General features: G+C 44.0%; 1 protein-coding gene across 2 annotated transcripts in view; it reads right to left on the minus strand.

Annotated features, from left to right (window-relative positions):
• Positions 1-9,415: 9,415 nt before the first annotated feature.
• Positions 9,416-27,366, minus strand: part of LOC110487012 (sarcalumenin) — a 35,460-nt gene continuing 17,509 nt past the window's right edge. Inside the window, exons 2-7 of one of the 2 annotated variants that reach the window (XM_036941750.1) lie at positions 21,467-21,571; positions 18,721-18,816; positions 17,290-17,319; positions 13,287-13,403; positions 12,535-12,768; positions 9,416-11,851 (exon numbers count right to left, since the gene is read on the minus strand). In XM_036941750.1, the coding sequence (XP_036797645.1) occupies positions 11,037-11,851; positions 12,535-12,768; positions 13,287-13,403; positions 17,290-17,319; positions 18,721-18,816; positions 21,467-21,571 (1,397 nt within the window). In that variant the 3' untranslated portion in view covers positions 9,416-11,036. The remainder of the gene's footprint in view (positions 11,852-12,534; positions 12,769-13,286; positions 13,404-17,289; positions 17,320-18,720; positions 18,817-21,466; positions 21,572-27,366) is intronic. The other variant, XM_036941751.1, reaches the window with a different exon arrangement.

Raw genomic sequence — 27,366 nt, forward strand, 5'->3', positions numbered from 1 at the left:
AGGGATAGGTGGGGTGTCCTTTTCTTTTTTACCCGCAGTGAGCGCGTCGGAGCGCGTCGGAGCACGCCCTCACCTCGCCAGCCACATTCTCGAAGAGATGTGGGCTTTTCACTCACTATCACAGATGACCACCGGTGTTTTTATCCGTAGTGTGGGTATTCGTGGAACCATGACAAAGTGAGTATGGAGGCGTGCTAGGGCGGGGTGCAGCCTTGAACAAAGACAGCAGCAACCCCCAGGGAGAACATCTCCCTTATGATATTATTAACGGTGCCATGTCCCCAGGCTTCAATATTAGGAACAAACTATTACAATCAAATGTCATGGGAAATGTTAGCCCACTAAATCTATTAATATCACCTGTCATTTCTATTGCTCTATTTATTCTCTATTTATTATGCACTCCTCCCCATGCATTCATTATAGACTTAGAAAGTGACATTGGAAGGTTTGTATAGGCTACTGTATGTAGGCTTCAACTGTAGTCTAGGAGTGAACTTTACAGTTGAGTATTGCAGTGGTGTAAATTACTTAAGTAAAAGTACTTTAAAGAACTACTGAAGCCGTTTTTGAGGTTCTACTAATATTTTTGACAACTTTACTACAATCCTGAAGAATATCATGTACCTTTTACATGTTCCCTGACACCCAAAAGTACTCATTACATTTAGAATGTTTAGCAGGAAGGAAGATGGTCCAATTCACACACTTATCAAGAGAACCTAGTCATCCCTACTGCCGCTGATCTGACAGACTCACTAAACAGAGAACATCCCTAGTCATCCCTACTGCCTCTGATCTGGCAGACTCACTAAACAGAGAACATCCCTAGTCATCCCTACTGCCTCTGATCTGGCAGACTCACTAAACAGAGAACATCCCTAGTCATCCCTACTGCCTCTGATCTGACAGACTCACTAAACAGAGAACATCCCTAGTCATCCCTACTGCCTCTGATCTGACAGACTCACTAAACAGAGAACATCCCTAGTCATCCCTACTGCCTCTGATCTGGCAGACTCACTAAACAGAGAACATCCCTAGTCATCCCTACTGCCTCTGATCTGGCAGACTCACTAAACAGAGAACATCCCTAGTCATCCCTACTGCCTCTGATCTGGCAGACTCACTAAACAGAGAACATCCCTAGTCATCCCTACTGCCTCTGATCTGACAGACTCACTAAACAGAGAACATCCCTAGTCATCCCTACTGCCTCTGATCTGGCAGACTCACTAAACAGAGAACATCCCTAGTCATCCCTACTGCCTCTGATCTGGCAGACTCACTAAACAGAGAACATCCCTAGTCATCCCTACTGCCTCTGATCTGACAGACTCACTAAACAGAGAACATCCCTAGTCATCCCTACTGCCGCTGATCTGGCAGACTCACTAAACAGAGAACATCCCTAGTCATCCCTACTGCCTCTGATCTGGCAGACTCACTAAACAGAGAACATCCCTAGTCATCCCTACTGCCTCTGATCTGGCAGACTCACTAAACAGAGAACATCCCTAGTCATCCCTACTGCCTCTGATCTGACAGACTCACTAAACAGAGAACATCCCTAGTCATCCCTACTGCCTCTGATCTGGCAGACTCACTAAACAGAGAACATCCCTAGTCATCCCTACTGCCTCTGATCTGGCAGACTCACTAAACAGAGAACATCCCTAGTCATCCCTACTGCCTCTGATCTGACAGACTCACTAAACAGAGAACATCCCTAGTCATCCCTACTGCCTCTGATCTGGCAGACTCACTAAACAGAGAACATCCCTAGTCATCCCTACTGCCTCTGATCTGACAGACTCACTAAACAGAGAACATCCCTAGTCATCCCTACTGCCTCTGATCTGGCAGACACACTTATCAAGAGAACATCCCTAGTCATCCCTACTGCCTCTGATATGGCAGACTCACTAAACACAAATGCTTTGTTTGTACATGGTGTCTAAGTGTGGAGAATGCCCCTGGCTCAGTGGCGACCCATCATTCAGGGCTGGTGGGGCAGAGTCCCACCTGGTTTGAGCCCTGCCTGTTTCAACATGTTATTTTAGCATTACTGTGTGACACATATCAGTTTGCAAACAATGTAAAAACACATTTGCAGGTGTTTCAGCCTGGTTCAGTGCTTTTTGTGGTGGAGGGGCAGCCAGCGGAAAATACAGAGTGTAGGGGTTAGTAATCTTCTATAGTTGTACCATGATTGGCTCAGTGTTCCGTCACTCATGGGGACACTACATCACTGCCAAATCTACAGGGAGAGCTAGAAAGTTCAAGCCCCTTGGGCACTGCCATAGATTTACATAGAAGTGCCCATCCAAAAAGGCTCAAGGTCGTTGGCCACAGATAAAATTACGTCAAATCACATTATATCTACCGTAGCTTTGATTGTACATGTCAACATCATACTTTCAAAATCTTAGCTAGCAAGTAAGACAAGTAGTCATCATCATGAATCACATTGACACTGGCAAATCGTTTTCAATCCTTGTCATATGAAGAGAAATTCTAGATAAAACCTATTGGTGGTCATCGGCCATTGGACATAAACATTACACAACAAGTTGGAAATTGCAAATTCAACAATGAGTGGGTTGGAAGGAATCAGTGTCAACTGCAAGTGTTGCAAAGCAATTAGTATTTCGCTTCCCCTGCCTGCTATTCCCCTGCCTGCTATTCCCCTGCCTGCTATTCCCCTGCCTGCTATTCCCCTGCCTGCTATTCCCCTGCCTGCTATTCCCCTTCCTGCTATTCCCCTGCCTGCTATTCCCCTGCCTGCTATTCTCCTGCCTGCTATTCTCCTTCCTGCTATTCCCCTGCCTGCTATTCCCCTGCCTGCTATTCCCCTGCCTGCTATTCCCCTGCCTGCTATTCTCCTTCCTGCTATTCCTCTGCCTGCTATTCTCCTTCCTGCTATTCTCCTTCCTGCTATTCCCCTGCCTGCTATTCTCCTGCCAGCTATTCTCCTTCCTGCTATTCCCCTGCCTGCTATTCCCCTGCCTGCTATTCCCCTGCCTGCTATTCCCCTGCCTGCTATTCTCCTGCCTGCTATTCCCCTGCCTGCTATTCCCCTGCCTGCTATTCACCTGCCTGCTATTCCCCTGCCTGCTATTCTCCTTCCTGCTATTCTCCTGCCTGCTATTCTCCTTCCTGCTATTCTCCTGCCTGCTATTCCCCTGCCTGCTATTCCCCTGCCTGCTATTCTCCTTCCTGCTATTCTCCTTCCTGCTATTCCCCTGCCTGCTATTCCCCTGCCTGCTATTCCCCTGCAAGCTATTCCCCTGCCTGCTATTCCCCTGCCTGCTATTCTCCTTCCTGCTATTCCCCTGCCTGCTATTCCCCTGCCTGCTATTCTCCTTCCTGCTATTCTCCTGCCTGCTATTCCCCTGCCTGCTATTCCCCTGCTAAAGTTTCCAAGATTTGCCCACAAGAAGGACTGCCGCACCACCTTCCTGTTCAAGTGAGCACAGCACAACGGTGAGTCCAAAAATGTATTGTATGTTGCTGCATAAGTGATGTAATATGCCAAGGAGAAATGTATACTGTAGCCAATAAAGTAATACTAAGTGTATGTTATTTAGTAAGCTGTTCGTAGCCCATGTGCCTCACCTTAATTATTTGGTCTCTTTCCCCCTCATAACTTTAGCCTACTGTTCTGACTGAGTGGTGCACATGTAGCCTATAACCTGTTTTAGAGAAACGTCATCATCAAGTATTGTAAGAGCTTTCATTGTCTGCTTATATATCCCCTGTACTTATCCTACTGTTCTGACTTGGTGGTGCACATGTAGCCTATAACCTGTTTTAGAGAAATGTCATCATCAAGTATTGTAAGAGCTTTCATTGTCTGCTTATACTGTATATCCCCTGTACTATAAGATCTGGAATCCTACAATGTGATTTTCTGGATTTTTTTTCTCATTTTGTCTGTCATAGTTGAAGTGTACCTATGATGAAAATTACAGGCCTCTCTCATCTTTTTAAGTGGGAGAACTTGCACAATTGGTGGCTGACTAAATACTTTTTTGCCCCACTGTATATTTTAGCAATTACATTTACTTTTGATACTTAAGTATATGTAAAACCAAATACGTTTACTCAAGTAGTACTTTACTGGGTGACTTTTACTTTAGTAATTTCTTTACTTTTACTCAAGTATGACATTTGATTACCTTTTTCCATCAAAGGAATATTGAGGCCATCCGCTTGACGTGCGAAGGGAAGTCCAGTTTTGAGTAACTTCCTGCTCCTTCCGGTTGGATTCGTGGGAACGACAAATAACCTGCCCTGCGCTTTGTTGTCAAGCACTGTATCCCAAACATAGAGACAGAAGAGAAGGGTGCCAGGCTTTCAGCCACGGCTATATAAAGAATCTCTAGGCAAACTAACACAGCAAACAACGGAGGGACATCTGACAGCCAGGGATAGGCCGTTGCTGCTACCAGCTCTGTCTCACATCACAACATGGGTTGCTCCTCTTTATTATTAAGAAGATAACTCTCATCTGCGAACACTTAATATGCCATGGGTGCAACTTTCACTGGGGATGCAGTTTTGTCCCCCCCAGTTTTATCATTGGAATGTGATACGAAACGAGGCAACGGTGTGCTTTAGGACCATGTGGACGCCTCCTATTGGTCGGGTAGGCTGTTTGGAGTGTTAATCCGACTGGATTACAAATTATGCCCCCCCCCCCCCCCCCCCCCCCCCAAAAACCAAAGTTTCACCCATGGAACATGCTTTAACCAACATGAAATGTATGCCCTTTGGGGCACCATATTCCCTATAAAGTACACTACTTTTAACCAGAGCCCTATGGGCCTGGATCAAACATAATGTACTACAAAGGGAATAGGTGCCATTTTTGGATGTGGTTAATATGACTGTATTATGCCCTGGTTTATTCACAACCACTTCTCCTGAGTTATCTTCCATCTCAGGAGATGTATTCTAGATATCCCCACTAATGTACACCCACCCTAAATGTAGGGCTCTATTAAATCTGTAAAGCTCATGCGTTACAGATTCCTCAATGATTGAGCCCTTAATGATTGAGCCCTTAATGATTGAGCCCTTAATGATTGAAGTTGCAGTATGTGACACACACTCACCTCACACTCCAGTAAAACCCCTGCTGAGTCAGCCCTTCACTGTAGACTGATGACTCAAATGGTGTGTGTGCGTGTGTGTGTGTGTGTGTGTGTGTGTGTGTGTGTGTGTGTGTGTGTGTGTGTGTGTGTGTGTGTGTGTGTGTGTGTGTGTGTGTGTGTGTGTGTGTGTGTCAGGTTGAGAGATCAGGCTGGCAGTGGGATTACTGTCTCCTGTTTGGTCTTTCCAGTCTGTAGCCCTGTAGGGTTGAGGATATCAGAGAGGAAGAGGGTGGATTATATTAAACAGAACAGAGGAGGACACCTTTAGAGCTCACCTGAACCTGGTCAGGCTTTATTTAGTTATTATTTCACCTTTAACCAGGTAGGCCAGTTGAGAACAAGTTCTCATTTACAACTGTGACCCGGCCAAGATAAAGCTTGGAGATGGATGAGGATTAGAGAGAGTGCTTACAGACACACTTGGCTAGTGTATAATAACATGTAAAGGTGGTAGAGAGATCACACATGGATGCAGGTACAAGTACGCACACACACACATGCACACAGAGACACATGTACAGGCAGTCAGGTAGCCAGACACACACAGACAGACAGGCATGCAGGTTATCCCCTCCTAACAGAACGAGAGGAAAATCCTCAGCCTGTCCAGCATGTTCACACCAGTAATGAGTTCAGACATTCTCAGACGTCAGAGTATTACACATTCCAGGGAGAGGAGATGAAGGAGAACGACAGATGAGGGAGGAAGAGGAAGGGGAGGGAGAGAGAGTCAGGACTTGAGAGAACTCAATCTGGAGGTGACTTGAGATGTGAAGAACTATGAATATGTATGTGTGTGTGTGTCTGCATGCATTGTGTGTCTCTTAGTTACCACAGTAAACGTAAACAACAACTACAACCAGAAGGCACCTTGACACTTGTATCCCCTTTCACTTTCCCTTTCATCAGAGAACAGTGAACCAAACTACTGTTGTGTAAATATACCTGTGTTCACGTCATTGGGCTTACCTCTCTTTCAAAGTGGGGAGCTATGATCTCACCATCAGGCTAAGCAGAATATATGCACAATGTAGACATGCTGAAACTGAATCATGCAGATACATTATGTACTGTCAGCTATTGTACTGAATTATGTGTACTGTCAGCTATTGTACTGAATCATGTGAACTGTCAGCTATTGTACTGAATCATGTGAACTGTCAGCTATTGTACTGAATTATGTGTACTGTAGGCTGCTGTACTGAATCATGTGAACTGTCAGCTATTGTACTGAATTATGTGTACTGTCAGCTATTGTATTGAATCATGTGAACTGTCAGCTATTGTACTGAATTATGTGTACTGTCAGCTATTGTACTGAATCATGTGAACTGTCAGCTATTGTACTGAATTATGTGTACTGTAGGCTGCTGTACTAAATCATGTGTACTGTCAGCTATTGTACTGAATCATGTGTACTGTAGGCTACTGTACTGAATCATGTGTACTGTCAGCTACTGTACTGAATTATGTGTACTGTCAGCTATTGTACTGAATTATGTGTACTGTAGGCTACTGTACTGAATCATGTGTTCTGTAGGCTATTGTACTGAATCATGTGAACTGTCAGCTATTGTACTGAATTATGTGTACTGTAGGCTACTGTACTGAATCATGTGTTCTGTAGGCTATTGTACTGAATCATGTGTTCTGTAGGCTATTGTACTGAATCATGTGTTCTGTAGGCTATTGTACTGAATCATGTGTTCTGTAGGCTATTGTACTGAATCATGTGTACTGTCAGCTGTTGTACTGAATTATGTGTACTGTAGGCTACTGTACTGAATTATGTGTACTGTAGGCTACTGTACTGAATCATGTGTTCTGTAGGCTATTGTACTAAATAATGTGTACTGTAGGCTACTGTACTGAATCATGTGTACTGTAGGCTACTGTACTGAATTATGTGTACAGTAGGATACTGTACTGAACCATGTGGTCTGTGTAGGCTACTGTACTGAACCGTGTGTACTGTAGGCTACTGTACTGAGTCATGTGTACTGTAGGATACTGTACTGAACCATGTGTACAGTAGGATACTGTACTGAACCATGTGGTATGTAGGCTACTGTACTGAACCATGTGTACTGTAGGCTACTGTACTGAGTCATGTGTACTGTAGGATACTGTACTGAACCATGTGTACTGTAGGATACCGTACTGAACCATGTGTACAGTAGAATACTGTACTGAACCATGTGTACAGTAGAATACTGTACTAAACCATGTGTACTGTAGAATACTGTACTGAGTCATGTGTACTGTAGGATACTGTACTGAGTCATGTGTACTGTAGGATACTGTACTGAACCATGTGTACAGTAGAATACTGTACTGAACCATGTGTATAGTAGGATACTGTACTGAACCATGTGTACTGTAGGATACTGTACTGAACCATGTGTACAGTAGAATACTGTACTGAACCATGTGTACAGTAGGATACTGTACTGTACCGTGTGTACTGTAGGATACTGTACTGAACCACGTGTACAGTAGAATACTGTACTGAACCATGTGTACAGTAGAATACTGTACTGAACCATGTGTACAGTAGGATACTGTACTGAACCATGTGTACAGTAGGATACTGTACTGAACCATGTGTACAGTAGGATACTGTACTGAACCATGTGTACAGTAGGATACTGTACTGAACCGTGTGTACAGTAGAATACTGTACTGAACCATGTGTACTGTAGGATACTGTACTGAACCATGTGTACAGTAGAATACTGTACTGAACCATGTGGTCTGTAGGCTACTGTACCACATATCTCTCTCTGCTGGACATGCCCTGTAACTACAGTTAACTACGAGGTCTACAAACGCCAAACCAAACGTGTGGAACACAGTGCACGGAGAGCAGAGCTGACAGAGGCACAGTATTGTACACATGCTTTATTTAGGGGAATCCATTTTTTATTACTGCAGGAAAATTCTCACTGATTTTTTTCTTCCTTTTTTCCCTTTTTTGTAATAAAACATTGTAAGGCCCTGTTGATCAACAATGGTCAGTGAAGGTTAGGAAGAGAGGGTGAGGATAAGTGACTAGTTTGTTAACAGAAGGGATTGGATGTCTAATGTTAGTGGAGAATAAAATGATATTGTTCAGACGAAGGCTGTTGCCAAAACGCTCTGCTGCTAAAAAAATACATTCAAACTTCAAGAATATTTCAGTGAGTGCAGATTTTTCCTTTTGTCCAGTACTTTTTGCCTTTTGAACCCGGCACCCAAAATGATTTTTGCTACTACAAACTTTAGAGTTGAGGACACCAATTACTCATTCTAATGTTGTTCGTGAGCCATGCACCTCCCATGCAGCATCAGAGGCCTGTTCAAGAGGATGTAATGTTCCAGAACGTTCAGATAGAAATGTTTTGAGTAGAACAAATCTGATAGAAATGTTTTGAGTAGAACAAATCTGATGGAAATGTTTTGAGTAGAACAAATCTGATGGAAATGTTTTGAGTAGAACAAATCTGATAGAAATGTTTTGAGTAGAACAAATCTGATAGAAAAGTTTTGAGTAGAACAAATCTGATTGCCTGTCAGATAGAACAGGGAGTCATATCAGCTCTATTCATTCTACTTCGATCAACAACATTTAGAATGTTTCACATCACTGAATAGACCCCAGTTGATCCCCACCTGGCTGTAGCAGGAGAGGAGTGACCTCAGGTCTGGAGTTCAGCTCAGCAGCCTCAGCTTAGAGTAGGATGAAGGTGCACCTAGACCCTGATCTGAGGTCAGTGTTGCATTCTTCTCCCTGATGGTTAAGGTTAGGTGAGGGTAAGCTGATCCTAGATCTGAGCCTTTGGGTGACTTCTACCCACAGCCCTCAACTCTCACAGAGGTCAGGGGTCAAAGGGCTGCCAATAGTCATGAATCTGTTCACTCGTCCCTTGTAGTTCTCTTCTTTACCTCTCCCTAAAGAGCAGAGGAAGTCCCACTGTTCTAGAGTGCATGAAGGCAATAAATTAAACTTGAACTAAAGGATGCATCCTCTGAGAGGGAGTTACTCAACAATCTTTCTCACAAAACCCAATACAACCTCTTGGCACTAGTTTGTGTGTGTTGCAATGTGTCATTATACTGTGTAATAAATATATAACTGTGTAACAATCTATGTTTTGTAATGATTGGCTACTCGTGTAATGTTGAACTATGTACAGTGGGGATGAAAGATACATAATTATTACAAGACCTGTAAATGGCTCGCTAACCTGCAGAAGAAATGGATAAAGACATACATGTCACACTCAAACACACATCATTTGGTTTATTTACTGTCACACCATGAGAAGGTTCTCCATCATTCATGTAACCTGTTTCCCTTTTATATCCTGTTGGTCATTCAGCTAAACAGCTGGCAAGCGTATCATTTTAAAGGAGAAAGAAAACTTTGAAATACAGTATTGAATTCCTATCAGACAATGGAAGATTCATGGATGGGTTGCCAGACTTGTTTGTGCTTTAGCCAACTCTTCTCTGTTTGTACTTTGTCATGCGATATGATAGAAGGGCTAAAGCACAAACAGACCTGGCAACTAAGCTAGCAAATGTATATACTCAAACAACAGCAAAGTAAGCATAGTTAAGAAGTGAATCAGAGTACACCCAAACCCCTACCCCATCACCCCACCCTACCACCAATAGGATGTGAAGATCATGACCCTGACATCTGCATTCAAGACACTGCTCATATCAAAGATAGTGGATAAATGAAGATGTCCCACTCAGGCCTTTTACCATTGAAAAAAATGGTCACAGTTCCGGTCTGCTTAAGGGGTGTTCTCCCATAGACACCAATGTGATAACAGCTGGGTCTGGTCTACTTAGTTCATGGACTGCATATGAACCAGAAAAAATAAGGGAGTAGGATGTCTCGCTTCCTCATTCGTCTCTGCTCATATCACAGGCTGTCAACAACCTGAGAGCGAGAAGAAGCATATAAAACAAAGATGGCCAAGAGAGTGGACCATCTTACAGCACCGTACATAGAGTTTGTTGGGACTGCACCATAAGGTTTGTCAGTTGTTTAAGGGAACATTGAGAAAGGTAAATACATGCACCTATGATATCATCAGTTATTAAATAAATACCATCTGTCATCTAACATGCAGTGTTAAAAGGCATCTTGACAGTGTTATTACACCTAAAGGCTGAGCTTATAATGCCTTCATAGGAGAGAAAAAAGATCCAGATCTAATGTCTGTGGAAAGGACTGAACCCAGACTTCAAAAAGAAAGACAAAGAACGTCGCAGAGAATTGAGACCTGCTGCAATGCATTTTTCAAATAAGATTTTGTAAAACAAATTGGCAACTCCTGTTTCCAATTTCCCATTTTATTCACATACAAGGGAGCTGGTGGTAGACTGTTTCAGTCTCACCATTTTGTATTTTTATACAATTTTACATATTTTTCCTGCAATCACAGACAGTTCATTGTGGTTGTGCAAGGGAGAGAGGAGGGAGATGAGTTATTCTGTAATCTTCTCATCTCTCCAAGCAACTATTATTCTCAGCTGCCAAATCATACACACAAACCCTTCCTCCCTCCATCTCTTCCTCTCCCCAAACCCTCAACACACCACCACCTCTTGTTCTCCTGAGAAACAACCCTCTAAATGAACCCTTCCCTTCTCTGTCTCCTCAAACAACAACATTACAGGCTTCTGACAAGACCGGGGGTCTGACCAGACCGGGGGTCTGACCAGACTGGGGGTCTGACCAGACTGGGGGTCTGACCAGACCGGGGGTCTGACAAGACCGGGGGTCTGACCAATGTCACCGTTCCGCTTTTTCCTTTATCACTCCTTCACACCTCCTCTTCTTCCTTTATTCTCTTCCCTCCTCCTCTCTCTCGTATTCTATCAGTTTTTCCGATAGCGGTTCTTAGGCTTGTCTCCGCATCCAGTGGCCTCGCAGGAGGACAGGCCGGGGGGGGCCTTGCCTGGGTTGATGCTGCTTAGAAGACCCGGCAGCTCACTGGTGATGGCCTTCTCGATCTTGTCCAGCAGGCAGCCGCCTGAGTAGGAGCACTGGGCGGACAGGGACTTGAAACTGCCAATCGGATTCACACCGAAGAAGTCCTGGTAGGCTTCACGGTTGGGCAGGTCGAACTTGCTCACGTTGGTCTTGGCCAGGATGGACTTGAAGATGAAGAACTTGTCCGGGTCGTCCACGATCTCCTTGAACACCAGGTCCGGGTCACTGAAGTAGCTCATCTTGTCCTTGAAGGTCTGAACGTAGCGGTCCACCAGAAGTGCATGGATGCGCACCCGGATGGCATGCTGGCGGATGAAGGCGATCTTGTTCTCCATGCGGTTCTCGATCACCTGGTTTAGGTCTTCCAAGAGGGAGATCTCCTCGCGCTTAAACAGCTCGCGACTGGTGTCGGGTGCGTAGTCGAAAGGCCAGAAAGAGCTGACGTAGACCCTTGGGGGCTCTGTGACGTTGATGAGGGGTGCTAGCGACCAGAAGAGGGCACCGTAGACACGCATCAAGTCCTGGGTGGCCAGGTTGTCTGCCTTGTTGAGGATGATGCGGATCTGGGACTCACGGCCCTTCAGCTGGCGGAAGAGCATCTCCAGCTCCAGGCCCACGTCCAGCTTGGTGGGGTCAAAGGTCACAAAGATGAGGTCGGCACGATCGATGAACCACTGGCACACATCGTTGAAGGGATAGCCTGGAGGGAGGAGGTAGAAACAGGGTCATTTAACATCAATGTCTTGAACAGTCAGGAGTCATGGTTGCATTCCATTTAACACCAATGTCTTGGACAGTCAGGAGTCATGGTTGCATTCCATTTAACACCAATGTCTTGGACAGTCAGGAGTCACGGTTGCATGCCATTTAACACCAATGAGGCTAGATTGATTCTAAATGTCAATTTTTCTATTTTAGGCATTTATCAGACGCTCTTATCCAGAGCGACTTACATCTTAAAATGAATGTAGATTATTATTACATAACACTCATTATTATTTATTGATGTAGATAGATGTATAGGTCTAATTGTGTAACATAAATCTTAGAGGTTGACAGGTTTTTAGGGGTCACCACTGTCTTAAAATTCCTCGGTCTATCTGATGATAAGAGGTGATCATGTTTAATATTTCATGTTCATGTGAATTTGAACGGAAGATACTGTAGCGATGAAACTTAGACAAACAGCCATGGCAAAGCTGTTGGACTGACAGTCGCAATGACTTGTGTTTGAGCCCCGGTCGTGCTGCCGCCTGAATTTGCTACAAGATCTTCAGCTCTCCTGCTCTCTGTGTGCCTTACCTCTCTCCTGCTCTCTGTGTGCCTTACCTCTCTCCTGCTCTCTGTGTGCCTTACCTCTCTCCTGCTCTCTGTGTGCCTTACCTCTCTCCTGCTGCTTGCGGTTCTCAATGATTCCAGGCGTGTCCACGAAGGTGACGCGCTCCAGCAGCTTGTGGGGCATCTCAATGCCAATCAGCTTCTCAAGAAAGCTCTGCCCAAACTTCTCCAGGGGCGAGAAGGAGCGCGAGCTGTCGGCCGCCATGACGATACCCTCTATGGAGCGGGTCTTCTCGCCGTGCATGATCACAGTGAACTCAGAGGTAGTGGGCTCAGCACCTGGCATACAGAGGGAGAGAAAAACGGGAGAAAGATGTGAGAGAGGGAGATGGAAAAGGGGAACAGGAAAGAAGAGAAGATGCAGAGAAGAATGAGAGAAGATGATAGAGCAGAAGAGGAGGAGTAAGTAGGTAGAGTGAAGAGTTAAGTACATCAGAAACCAGGTGAAAAACCTAAATGACTTCAATTACCTCAACTAACCGCACATTGACTCGGTACTGGTACCTCCTGTATATAGCCTCGTTATTTATATTTTATTGTGTAACTTTAAAAAATACTTTATTTACTAAATATTTTCTTAACTATATTTTCTTAAAACTGCATTGTTGGTTAAGGGCTTGTAAGTAAGCATTTCACAGTAAGATCTACTACACCTGTTGTATTCTGCACATGTGACAAATATATTGATTTGATATGAAAAACAGGTACATCAGAAACCAGGTGAAAATACAGGTGCATCAGAAACCAGGTAAAAAAACATGTATATCAGAAACCAGGTGAAGTTTGAAGGGGCTTACCTGTGTACAGCTGGTAGGGGCTATCCTTCAGGCCAAGCAGGTAGTTGATCATGGAGGACTTGCCTACACTCCAGGGCCCAAGGAACAACACCATGGGCTTGGAGGTGATCTCCCCATCTGTCAGGTAGAGAGAGGAGGTGGTGATGCTGGTTAGAGCCGTGGAGGTTCACTGCACTCATGACGACATGGAAGACCAGAGACATAGAGCCACTCCAGTACGTCTGAAACCTAATCTGATAAATCACAACAGCCTGTTCACCGGGAGTGTATTCAAATGGAAACAACCGCTGGCATACTGTTACCTACAATTACACTCAAATAAAGAGAATGAGACGCTTCCCTGAAAGTAAGTCGATGTTCATAAGATGGTCAACGAAAACTTGAGTTGTTCTAAGCTGGCCAGCTGACAACGTAGAAAATGTTTTGCAAAGGTTCCAGACCTCTCTGTGTCTGAGAACATGTTTCTCAACTGTAGGGGTCAGGAACCAGTGCAATGGCCAATGGGATGCAGGCTTGATGCTTCCTCAACCACAGGCTGCATGGTGCACATGCTTGTAGGTGACAGACAATAAAGTAGCATATGACAGCAAAGCTAGACCACGAGCAACTATAGAAATTGTAGTTTTTCACCGGAGTTGCTTTCATTAGTTTGATGGTGATGCAATTTCTATACAGAATGTTAGACATGCCCTGCATTGTGGCATTCCCATTTCTATGTCTGGCACAGAGCGCAGGCATGCACTGAGTGGACAAAACATTAGGAACACCTGCTCTTTCCATGAGAGAAACTGACCAGGTGAATACAGGTGAAAGATATGATTCTTTATTGATGTCACTTGTTAAATCCACTTCAATCAGTGTAGATGAAGGGGAGTAGACGGGTTAGAGAAGGATTTTTAAGCCTTGAGACAATTGAGACATGGATTGTGTGTGCGTGCTATTCAGAGGGTGAATAAACAAGACAACATATTTAAGTGCCTTTGAACAGAGTATGGCAGTAAGTGCCAAGCACACCGATTTGAGTGTGTGAAGAACTGCAACGCTGCAGGGTTTTTCACAGTCAACAGTTTCCCATGTGCATCACAAATGGTCCACCAACCAATGGACATCCAGCCAACTTGACACAACTGTGGGAAGCATTGGAGTCCACATGGGCCAGCATTCCTGTGGAACGCTTTCAACACCTTGTAGAGTCCATGCCCTGATGAATTAAGGCTGTTCTGAGAGGAAAATGAGGTGCATCTCAATGTTAGGAAGGTGTTCTTAATGTTTTGTACAGTCAGTGTATTGTACTTTGTCCTCAGTAGTGCACTATATAGGGTGTAGGGTGCAGATGCATCCCAAGTTTGTGCTGGGCAGAGGATTCACTAAACATAGTAAGACAGCCTAGTTACTGGACAAAAACTAAATATATCTTAGCAGCAGCATACTGCCAATGATCTCAGACAAACACAGAGGAGCAACATGGAAGAAAGAAGCAGAACAGCAACATGACAGACAGAACAGCAACATGACAGACAGAACAGCAACATGACAGACAGAACAGCAACATGAGACAGAACAGCAACATGACAGACAGAACAGCAACATGACAGACAGAACAGCAACATGACAGACAGAACAGGAACACAGACAGAACAGCAACATGACAGACAGAACAGCAACATGACAGACAGAACAGGAACATGACAGACAGAACAGGAACACAGACAGAACAGCAACATGACAGACAGAACAGCAACATGACAGACAGAACAGCAACATGACAGACAGAACAGCAACATGACAGACAGAACAGGAACATGACAGACAGAACAGCAACATGACAGACAGAACAGCAATATGACAGACAGAACAGCAATATGACAGACAGAACAGCAACATGACAGACAGAACAGCAACATGACAGACAGAACAGCAACATGACAGACAGAACAGGAACATGACAGACAGAACAGGAACACAGACAGAACAGCAACATGACAGACAGAACAGCAATATGACAGACAGAACAGCAATATGACAGACAGAACAGCAACATGACAGACAGAACAGCAACATGACAGACAGAACAGGAACATGACAGACAGAACAGGAACACAGACAGAACAGCAACATGACAGACAGAACAGCAACATGACAGACAGAACAGGCACATGAAAGGGTGAGTGTGAGTGGACATAGTGTTTGTTGGGCTGGTCAGGGTCAGGATGTCCTGTCTGTGTAGATCTATTTGTAATTCAGTCAGAAGTAAAAAGACTTAAAAAGTGTAAAAAAATAATAATAAAAAAAGGGAAAAAAGAGACTAAAAAGCAGGACGTTTTGTAGAAAAATGAACCCACTGTCTGTCGAATGTGTTGCGAAACTATTCTGCCACTCACAGTGGATGGAAAAGTTTAGTCCAAAACATGGGAGTGTTGCTGAATCTCCTCTTTTCCTCAGTTCGCTCCTCAATTCATGCAGCTTGGTTGGAAAGCCAGGTAATGGTAGTGATCCCTTCCCAAAACATGGGAAAGAAGTAAAGAAATGGTCAATTTTCATTCAAGGAGGGGTACTATAAGATTATCCAGTGATGACCAATTATACCCATGACGCCATCCAATCACAGTTTTTCTAAACCTCTTGAAAGCATTTCTTGGAATAACATTGTCCGATTGTCAGAACGGTGAACACAAGATATAGAACTGCATTTTAAATGCATTTTCAAAAACGAGTTTCCGATTCAAAACAGTAATTACATTCAGAAAAACGATATGAAACACTCAAAACTGCAAATGCATTCATCAAAATAACATAATGCCTGATTAAAGATGAGCACAACCTTCATATGTCTTCCGCCATGCTGACAAAACAGAACGTTAGTCTGTCTTTTAAAAGATTCCAGAAAATCTATGTATTTCTTTGCAGTCACTTGATAATATTGAGGCCTGATTCATTCCTTGGCACGTGTATCATCGCAGTCCAATTCCCTGTATTCTACCTGAGGCTGTTCTGCTGCCATAGACTGGAGAAGGTCTGGTGACTGTTCATCGCCAAGCAGAAAAACAAGCCCCAGCAGTAAAAAGGCAAGGTGAACACAGAGGTGGATGTATAACCTATGAAAGGAATGGATCGGCCTTCAACCAAACCAAAGCAAGCTTTGTAATGGGAGGTTGTCGGAGATGACCACAAAGTCACTTAGAAGCAACCAGATGTTATTGTCTGTATCTCTGCATGTCAGAATTACAGAGAGAGTCTGAAAGTTGATCAGATCTTTAGTATAGAACTTTCCCCAGGTTGTATAGGATTTAATACTGATGGTGCTTTTTACAACCTTGTGCCCTAGTATTTGTTCATTGTCAGAAGCACCCTTTCCCACCCTTACCTGCTTATTTTGCTTAAGCCAGTGCTGCACATGCACCCCCCCCCCCCCATTGCACCAACTGAACCCCGACCCTCCCCCAGACATGTGCATGCCCGTTGTTTACACTAAAGGCATGTTTGAATGCTGTAGGACTCTTTACATCTTTGATCCAATGGGGTAGTGCCTTTAAGCATCCCAATTGTAATGGACCAGACCTCAGGGAATCCTTTCATGTGTAACTGCAGATTGAGGATCTCCCCTTATTAATTGATTAGTATAGAATTAAAATACTGAGTTAGAATGGTATACTGTATTTACTTAGTATCAAGGGGAAATATGTCCCTCAATTGTTTTGTGAACGTTCAGTCATATAATCAGATTCATAAAATGACCTCGTACATTACTTTCATTTTCCATTACAGTAGGTCTTTGAAATGCAAATGATTTCTTCTCAAGTTTACAGCAGTTCAAAGTGATGTGAATGAAAATGCCTTTGTCACAACTGATGACAATTGTGACATACAGGATCATTTGTTTGCGCCAAACAACCAAACTGGTCCATACCAAGGACCAATGGCTGGGGTCCTGGGAGTGTGAAAGAGGGGGGTGAGCACTTCAGCCAGTGCCATGCTTCGGCAAAGGTCCCCCCACTATACCAACCTGTGTTCCCATCCCCCAGTGTTCGTCCGCCTGTTAGGTGAGGTGGGGATGAGGTGGGGATGAGGTAGGGATGAGGTGGGGATGAGAGAGGGAAAGTGAGAGGGAAGGAGAGATGTCGGGGCATGATGATGTTTAACTGGAAGTGTCAAACATGCAGATCTATAATGGATGAAGTTGAAGGTTACTGGACAACAGGTGGCGGGGGGGGGGGGGGGGATCTGTGGATCCAGATCAATCATTCCTTCCTGTGCACTGCACTCCACACAGTTCAATTCATTATGTGTTCCTTCCTGTGCACTGCACTCCACACAGTTCAATTCATTATGTGTTCCTTCCTGTGCACTACACTCCACACAGTTCAATTCATTATGTGTTCCTTCCTGTGCACTGCACTCCACACAGTTCAATTCATTATGTGTTCCTTCCTGTGCACTGCACTCCACACAGTTCAATTCAGTATGTGTTCCTTCCTGTGCACTGCACTCCACACAGTTCAATTCATTATGTGTTCCTTCCTGTGCACTGCACTCCACACAGTTCAATTCAGTATGTGTTCCTTCCTGTGCACTGCACTCCACACAGTTCAATTCATTATGTGTTCCTTCCTGTGCACTGCACTCCACACAGTTCAATTCATTATGTGTTCCTTCCTGTGCACTGCACTCCACACAGTTCAATTCATTATGTGACAGTTAGTCAAATTACAGTAAAGAGAGAGAGACAAAGCAACATCTTCAAGGAATTTCTCAGTCAAGGGAACAAACCATTGCTTCGATAACACCTGGCTCCCTTTAAACCTTTTTAACACAGTATCTGAGTATTCTGGGATGGCTTAGCACTTCCTATAAAACCTTTTATTCTGATTATGTCAGGAGGTTCAGTATTTGTATGAAGGTTAAAGACCATGCCAGGCCACAAGAGGGCGAGCTTTGCTTCAAGATGGGGAAGTGCAGTTGGGTCTGCACAGGTTGACCAAGGAAGGAGGGAAAGTCATCCCCCCGAAGACATGTTATCAAAAATAACATTAACACCTCCTATGAATATCCTGTTTATAATGCATTATAATGCATTTTCTAACGCCTTATGGGCTATGCATAATGCATTATAATGCACAACATGGGTTATAATAACTGCTTAGTAACATCTGTAACAATACTGCAATAAGAGTTATATTAAGGTACTTAACTTTTAAACCCTTAAAAAATCTTTAAAACAAAAACAAAAAAGTTGAACATGCCTACACTCAGTCACCATGTCAACCCAAACAAGGAAACCACACACACACACACACTTAGCCTGATCCCAGATCTGTTTGTGCTATCATGTCAACTAATAAATGAAAAGGTGACATGATAGCACAAACAGATCTGAGATCAAGCCAACACACACTAACAACCTGAAACAGTGTGCTAAGCAAAGCCCTCCCTGTACCTGAGATCTCATGTGCTCTGAGCTCGTTGTACTTATAGGCCTGTTCCATGGGCTTGATGGCTGAGTGGTAGATCTTACGTAACTTCTGAATAGCAGCTGGAGGGGGAGAGAAAGAGAATGAGGGGAGGATGGTAAGAACAGGGTTCAAATTACAGTGGGGGAGAGGAGAGGCTGGGCATCCCCCATAACAATTAGGACCACCATATTAATTTAAATATCAATGTCAGCCCCCCCCATAACAATTAGGACCACCATATGAATTTAAATATCAATGTCAGCCCCCCCATAACAATTAGGACCACCATATGAATTTAAATATCAATGTCAGCCCCCCCATAACAATTAGGACCACCATATGAATTTAAATATCAATGTCAGCCCCCCCATAACAATTAGGACCACCATATTAATTTAAATATCAATGTCAGCCCCCCCATAACAATTAGGACCACCATATTAATTTAAATATCAATGTCAGCCCCCCCATAACAATTAGGACCACCATATTAATTTAAATATCAATGTCAGCCCCCCCATAATTCTCAAAAAGATCAATGTCGGGCACCCCCAAGTGGCTTCGGGCAACCCCAAGAGTCTATATATTTTAAGTGTGGTATTGGGCACCCCCAAGAGTCAAAGTATTTGAACCCTGGTGTCCATGGTAAGAAGGAATGTATATGGAATGAGATAGAGGGAGGGAGGTAGAGTTGGTTCATGTAAGAAGAAAGGTAGAATGGTGAGAGAAGATAAGAGAAGATAAGACACGGGTAAGAGAAGGTAAGACACGGGTAAGAGAAGGTAAGACACGGGTAAGAGAAGGAAACATAATAAGATGATAAGGAGTGTAGAGGAAAGAAAGGAGACAGAGAGGTAGAGTACAGGAGTTTCAGTTAAACAGGAGAGGAAGAACGGTAAGAAAATGTTAGATTAAATAACCAACAAGTCATTATAGAATGAGAATGAGTTGGAGAGTTCAGAGAGAGAGAGAGGGAGGGAGAGAGAGGGGAGAGAGAGAGAGGGAGGGGGAGAGAGAGGGATGGAGATAGAGAGGGAGGGAGGGACAGAGAGAGAGGGGTGGAGAGAGAGGGGAGAGAGAGAGAGGGAGGGAGAGAGAGAGGGATGAGAGAGAGAGAGAGGGGATAGAGAGAGAGAGGGGAGAGAGAGAGAGAGGGGATAGAGAGAGAGAGGGATGGAGAGAGAGAGGGGAGAGAGAGAGAGAGGAGAGAGAGAGAGAGGGATGGAGATAGAGAGGGAGGGAGGGAGAGAGAGAGAGGGGTGGAGAGAGGGAGGGAGAGAGAGAGAGGGGAGAGAGAGAGAGGGGAGAGAGAGAGAGGGATGGAGAGAGAGGGGAGAGAGAGAGAGAGGAGAGAGAGAGAGGGGAGAGAGGGAGAGAGGGATGGAGATAGAGAGGCAGGGAGGGAGAGAGAGAGAGGGGTGGAGAGAGAGGGAGGGAGAGAGAGAGAGGGGAGAGAGAGAGGGGAGAGAGAGAGAGGGATGGAGAGAGAGAGGGGAGAGAGAGAGAGGGGAGAGAGAGAGAGGGATGGAGAGAGAGGGATGGAGAGAGAGAGGGGAGGGAGAGAGAGGGGAGAGAGAGAGAGGGAGGGAGAGAGAGGGATGGAGAGAGGGAGGGAGGGAGGGAGAGAGAGAGGGGTGGAGAGAGAGGGAGGGAGAGAGAGAGGGGAGAGAGAGAGGGGAGAGAGAGAGGGGAGAGAGAGAGAGAGGGGAGAGAGAGAGAAAGGGGAGAGAGAGAGAAAGGGGAGAGAGAGAGAAAGGGATGGAGAGAGAGAGGGGAGAGAGAGAGAGAGAGAGAGAGAGAGGGGAGAGAGAGAGAGAGAGAGAGAGAGAGAGAGGGGAGAGAGAGAGAGGGGAGAGAGAGAGAGGGGAGAGAGAGCGAGGGGAGATAAAAGGAAAACAGATTAAAAACAGAAGATTTGGGACTCGTTAACACTAACGATGTTACCCATTAGCGCTAATGGAGAAGAGGTCCATTAAGGCTCTGGCACCACGTGTTTCTTTCTCTAACTAAAGCTATAGGCTGCGTGCCAAAAACCACCCTATTCATTATATAGTGCACTACTTTTTTTACCAGAGACCTATGAGCCTGGTGAAAAGTAGTGCACTATATACGGACTAGGGTGTAATTTGGAACGCACACATACACAGGCAAGTACCCACAGACCCATAGAGGATCACCCATCATTACTTTCTAAGATGTGCTTCATTAACCCATAGATTAGTATAATGACACATCAGAGCAGGACAGGGAACATACTGAGTACATTTATCGAAACAGAAATATTCATTTTTCTCTGTAATAACACTACTGGTGTTTGACAGGTAATTAATAGACACGACAAATTCAAAACCAAATCTGCATCCCGAATGGCATCCTATTCCCTATTTAGTGCACTACTTTTGATCAAAGCCATATGGGCCCTGCTCAAAGGAAGTGCACTACACAGGGAATATGGTGCTATTTGGTACATGTCCCATGTCACACCAGGTGCAAAAATGTCTTGTGAATATCTGCAAAGTGCTCTACTGCATGTCTTCTTGTATCTCACAATATCTTTGTAATAATGCTAATGCTCAACAATGACATTTGATAACGTCAACAATATCTAAAGCTCTATAGCCTATTAAGATGTGATCATACTTGATATTTAGGGACAGGAGTTTTTCTTTACCATGTGACCTGACCAGGAACAACTGTAAGCCTCAGTAATATATTTAACCTATTATTTACCATGATAGTTTTCTGCTGCGTTCTCCTCAGAGGCCAGCCTCAGTGTCTCGTCGATGTGTGATCTGTCTCTCAGGATGTGGCTCAGGACATCCTCCACCTCCTCCTCTGTGGAGAGAAACAGCAGATCTGAAGTCAGTCTCTGCTAGTGAATCTTTGCACATTGGACTGGATTAACTGGCATGACAGATGAGGCTGGTAGGGGGGAAATGGGAAAGGTTTGTATGTGCTAAAACATTATTTGCAATCACAGCCCAAAAGTGGCATAATTTACTGGTATGACCCCCCTCTATGGCTGCTGCCTCCCAAATGGTTCCCTATTCCGTACATAGTGCACTACTTCCTGAGATTGTAAATCCTGTTTTAGGACAAAACATCTATATCACTTGCATTGGCAATGTAAACATATGTTTCCCATGCCAATAAAGCCCTTTAAATGTAACTGAATTGACAGAGAGAGAGGTGCTGACTGTTGTGTCGTAAACGTTCCAGTAGAGGCTCTACAGTGGCCAATTACCACCATGTTACATCAAGGGTCTTTTCAATCAGTAAACGCGCTATTGCTGGGGTCTACAGGGATGGGTGGCAATCTAGAAATAAAATGACCAATGGATTCTAAAGCATAAGAAACAACAACTACGAAATGAACAACTGTGTGTCAGTCAGTGGCACCATACAGTATGTGAATAACAAAGCCAGAGGATGAATAGAAGTGATATGTTCTGTTGTATAAACTGAGGAAAACAACCCTGTGTGATGTCAAATCCAATCAAAATCAAATGTTTTGGTCACATACACATGGTTAACAGATGTTATTGGTCACATACACATGGTTAGCAGATGTTATTGGTCACATACACATGGTTAGCAGATGTTATTGGTTACATACACATGGTTAGCAGATGTTATTGGTCACATACACATGGTTAGCAGATGTTATTGGTCACATACACATGGTTAGCAGATGTTATTGGTCACATACACATGGTTAGCAGATGTTATTGGTTACATACACATGGTTAGCAGATGTTATTGGTCACATACACATGGTTAGCAGATGTTATTGGTCACATACACATGGTTAGCAGATGTTATTGGTCACATACACATGGTTAACAGATGTTATTGGTCACATACACATGGTTAGCAGATGTTATTGTGAGTGTAGAAATTCTTCTGTTTCTAGATCCAACAGTGCAGCGGTATCTAACAGGTCAAATCTAATAATTCCACAACAAAACCTAATATCTAACAAATTCCACAACTAAACCTAATATCTAACAAATTCCACAACTAAACCTAATATCTAACAAATTCCACAACTAAACCTAATATCTAACACATTCCACAACTAAACCTAATATCTAACACATTCCACAACTAAACCTAATATCTAACAAATTCCACAACTAAACCTAATATCTAACACATTCCACAACTAAACCTAATATCTAACACATTCCACAACTAAACCTAATATCTAACACATTCCACAACTAAACCTAATATCTAACAAATTCCACAACTAAACCTAATATCTAACAAATTCCACAACTAAACCTAATATCTAACACATTCCACAACTAAACCTAATATCTAACACTTTCCACAACTAAACCTAATATCTAACACTTTCCACAACTAAACCTAATATCTAACAAATTCCACAACTAAACCTAATACACACAATCTAATAAAGGAATGGGATGAGAATATATAAGTATAAAATATATAGATGAGCAGTGACAGAGTATAAAATATATAGATGAGCAGTGACAGAGTATAAAATATATAGATGAGCAGTGACCGAGTATAAAATATATAGATGAGCAGTGACAGATGAGCAGTCGGACCAAAATGCAGCGTTGTGATGATTCATGTTTGTTAAATAAAGGAAAAACTATACATGAATAAACTACAAAATAATGAAATGTGACAACCTAACTAGTCCTATCTGGTGCAAACACAGAGACAGGAACAATCACCCACAAACACACAGTGAAACCCAGGCTACCTAAATATGGTTCCCAATCAGAGACAATGACTAACACCTGCCTCTGATTGAGAACCATATCAGGCCAGACATAGAAATAGACAAACAAGACATCCAACATAGAATGCCCACCCAGCTCACGTCCTGACCAACACTAAAACAAGGAAAACACGCACGAACGATGGTCAGAACGTGACAAGAGCGGCTAAGATACAATAGATAGTGAAGGATGACAGTACACATGAGATGAGTAATGCGAGATATGTAAACATTCTTAAAGTGGCATTATTAAAGTGACCAGTGATCCATTTATTAAAGTGGCCAACATCAGTTGTACTGCAAGCACCTTTCCTCAAACTCAGCCACAGGCTGCGTAGCTACCATACAAGTCCTCTCATATAAGCTGCAGGCAGGATATTCATAGATATTCCTGTCTATCTGTCTCCCAGGCCCAGAGAAATTCCTGTCTGTCTCCCAGGCCCAGAGAGATTCCTGTCTATCCGTCTCCCAGAACCAGAGAGATTACTGTCTATCCGTCTCCCAGAACCAGAGAGATTTCTGTCTATCCGTCTCCCAGAACCAGAGAGATTCCTGTCTATCCGTCTCCCAGAACCAGAGAGATTCCTGTCTATCCGTCTCCCAGAACCAGAGAGATTCCTGTCTATCTGTCTCCCAGAACCAGAGAGATTCCTGTCTATCTGTCTCCCAGAACCAGAGAGATTCCTGTCTATCTGTCTCCCAGAACCAGAGAGATTCCTGTCTATCTGTCTCCCAGAACCAGAGAGATTCCAGTCTATCTGTCTCCCAGAACCAGAGAGATTCCTGTCTGTCTCCCAGAACCAGAGCGATTCCTGTCTATCTGTCTCCCAGAACCAGAGAGATTCCTGTCTATCTGTCTCCCAGAACCAGAGAGATTCCTGTCTATCTGTCTCCCTGGCCCAGAGAGATACCGGTCTATCCGTCTCCCAGAACCAGAGAGATTCCTGTCTATCCGTCTCCCAGAACCAGAGAGATTCCTGTCTATCTGTCTCCCAGGCCCAGAGACATACTGTAAGTGGAGAGAAGAGGGGATGTTGAATGAGAGATATTTATATCCAGTTACATGGCTGTGGGATGAACAATTCCTCCAGGAGGGTTACATTTAGAAGTGTCCCCATTCATTAGCATTCTAGCATTCTGTGTGTGTGTATGTGTGTGCGTGCGTGTGTGTGTGTGTGTGTATGCGTGCGTGCGTGCGTGATCTCAACATTTGAATATCTATGTTATTTATTGCATGTGATCACAGCTGCTACTACAGTATGATCAGTTCTTTAATTAGACTGACTGCTGAAAATACAGGTTTGTTTCACGTAGCCATGGTTTCACAATAACACCATAGATAGTGTTTGTGTGTGTAGTGGGGGAACCCCCAGTTTCATAACAACCTGGGACAGGAGTGTGCACACACACACGCACACACGCACACTCTCTCTCTGCTCCACACCCTAACAACCCCATTGTCATAAAGAGGGGAGAACACGTCAGACTTTCTCTACCCCTCTGCTTCACCTCCTCCAAATATAACCCTCTGTTGTAGACTTATCAGCCTGTTAGGACTGTCCTTGTGTGCCCATTACCCAGGAACAACCATCATTTTATGGCCCCTGACTGTACCGTACAGGGGCCACTAGGGGCCCACAACCAGGTCAGGTTACACAGCAGCACTACAGCCATAGAAATATAACTACTAGAACAGGTTTTCCCATTCAAGTCAATATTCTGTGATGGGTGGACCAGTGGCCATATTGACTGTACCCACAGGAGTAATACCATGTCAGCCATATTGAGTGTACCCATTCTGAGGTGGTCGGAGGGGCTTTGACTGTTCTAGTAATTATATTTCTATTTTTATTTTATTTATTTTTTACCCTTTTTCGTGGTATCCAATTGGTAGTAGTTACTGTCTTGTCTCATCGCTGCAACTCCAGTACAGACTCGGGAGAGGTGAAGGTCGAGAGCCATGCGTCCTCCGAAACAACCCAACCAAGCCGCACTGCTTCTTGACACAACGCACATCCAACCAGGAAGCCAGCCGCACCAACGTGTCGGAGGAAACACCGTACACCTAGCGACCTGGTCAGCATGCACTGCACCCGGCCCGCCACAGGAGTTGCTAGTGCCGGCCAAACCCTCCCTAACCCGGACGACGCTGGTCCAATTGTGCATCGCCCCATGAGCCTCCCGGTCGCGGCCGGCTGCGGCAGAGCCTGGACTCGAACCCAGAATCTCTGGTGGCACAGAGATCACTGCGCCACCCGGGAGGGATGTAATTATATTTCTATGACTACAGCTACAGAGCAGAGCTATATTTATGGGCAACTGGGATATCACCCTGTTTCATACTGCTACACCCAGGGGGTCGTGAAACTCGGATGCTGCCTTCGTTGTTGGTCCTATCACGGGAGATCGGTATTTGACTCTTAGTCGAGACTGCACCCTAAACTATACGAACAGAACAAACTGCACCCTAAACTATACGAACAGAACAGACTGCACCCTAAACTATACGAACAGAACAAACTGCACCCTAAACTATATGGACAGAACAGACTGCACCCTAAACTATACGAACAGAACAGACTGCACCCTAAACTATATGGACAGAACAGACTGCACCCTAAACTATATGGACAGAACAGACTGCACCCTAAACTATATGGACAGAACAGACTGCACCCTAAACTATACGAACAGAACAAACTGCACCCTAAACTATACGAACAGAACAGACTGCACCCTAAACTATATGGACAGAACAGACTGCACCCTAAACTATATGGACAGAACAGACTGCACCCTAAACTATACGAACAGAACAAACTGCACCCTAAACTATATGGACAGAACAGACTGCACCCTAAACTATACGAACAGAACAGACTGCACCCTAAACTATACGAACAGAACAAACTGCACCCTAAACTATACGAACAGAACAAACTGCACCCTAAACTATACGAACAGAACAGACTGCACCCTAAACTATACGAACAGAACAAACTGCACCCTAAACTATACGAACAGAACAGACTGCACCCTAAACTATACGAACAGAACAGACTGCACCCTAAACTATACGAACAGAACAGACTGCACCCTAAACTATACGAACAGAACAAACTGCACCCTAAACTATACGAACAGAACAAACTGCACCCTAAACTATACGAACAGAACAGACTGCACCCTAAACTATACGAACAGAACAAACTGCACCCTAAACTATACGAACAGAACAGACTGCACCCTAAACTATATGGACAGAACAGACTGCACCCTAAACTATATGGACAGAACAGACTGCACCCTAAACTATACGAACAGAACAAACTGCACCCTAAACTATATGGACAGAACAGACTGCACCCTAAACTATACGAACAGAACAGACTGCACCCTAAACTATACGAACAGAACAAACTGCACCCTAAACTATACGAACAGAACAAACTGCACCCTAAACTATACGAACAGAACAGACTGCACCCTAAACTATACGAACAGAACAAACTGCACCCTAAACTATACGAACAGAACAGACTGCACCCTAAACTATACGAACAGAACAAACTGCACCCTAAACTATACGAACAGAACAAACTGCACCCTAAACTATATGGACAGAACAGACTGCACCCTAAACTATATGAACAGAACAAACTGCACCCTAAACTATACGAACAGAACAAACTGCACCCTAAACTATATGGATAGAACAAACTACACCCTAAACTATATGGACAGAACATACTGCACCCTAAACTATATGGATAGAACAAGCTACACCCTAAACTATATGGATAGAACAAGCTACACCCTAAACTATATGGATAGAACAAGCTACACCCTAAACTATACGAACAGAACAAAC

This window comes from Oncorhynchus mykiss, chromosome 13 (assembly GCF_013265735.2).
Source record: "Oncorhynchus mykiss isolate Arlee chromosome 13, USDA_OmykA_1.1, whole genome shotgun sequence".
In the NCBI taxonomy this organism is placed as follows: domain Eukaryota; kingdom Metazoa; phylum Chordata; class Actinopteri; order Salmoniformes; family Salmonidae; genus Oncorhynchus; species Oncorhynchus mykiss.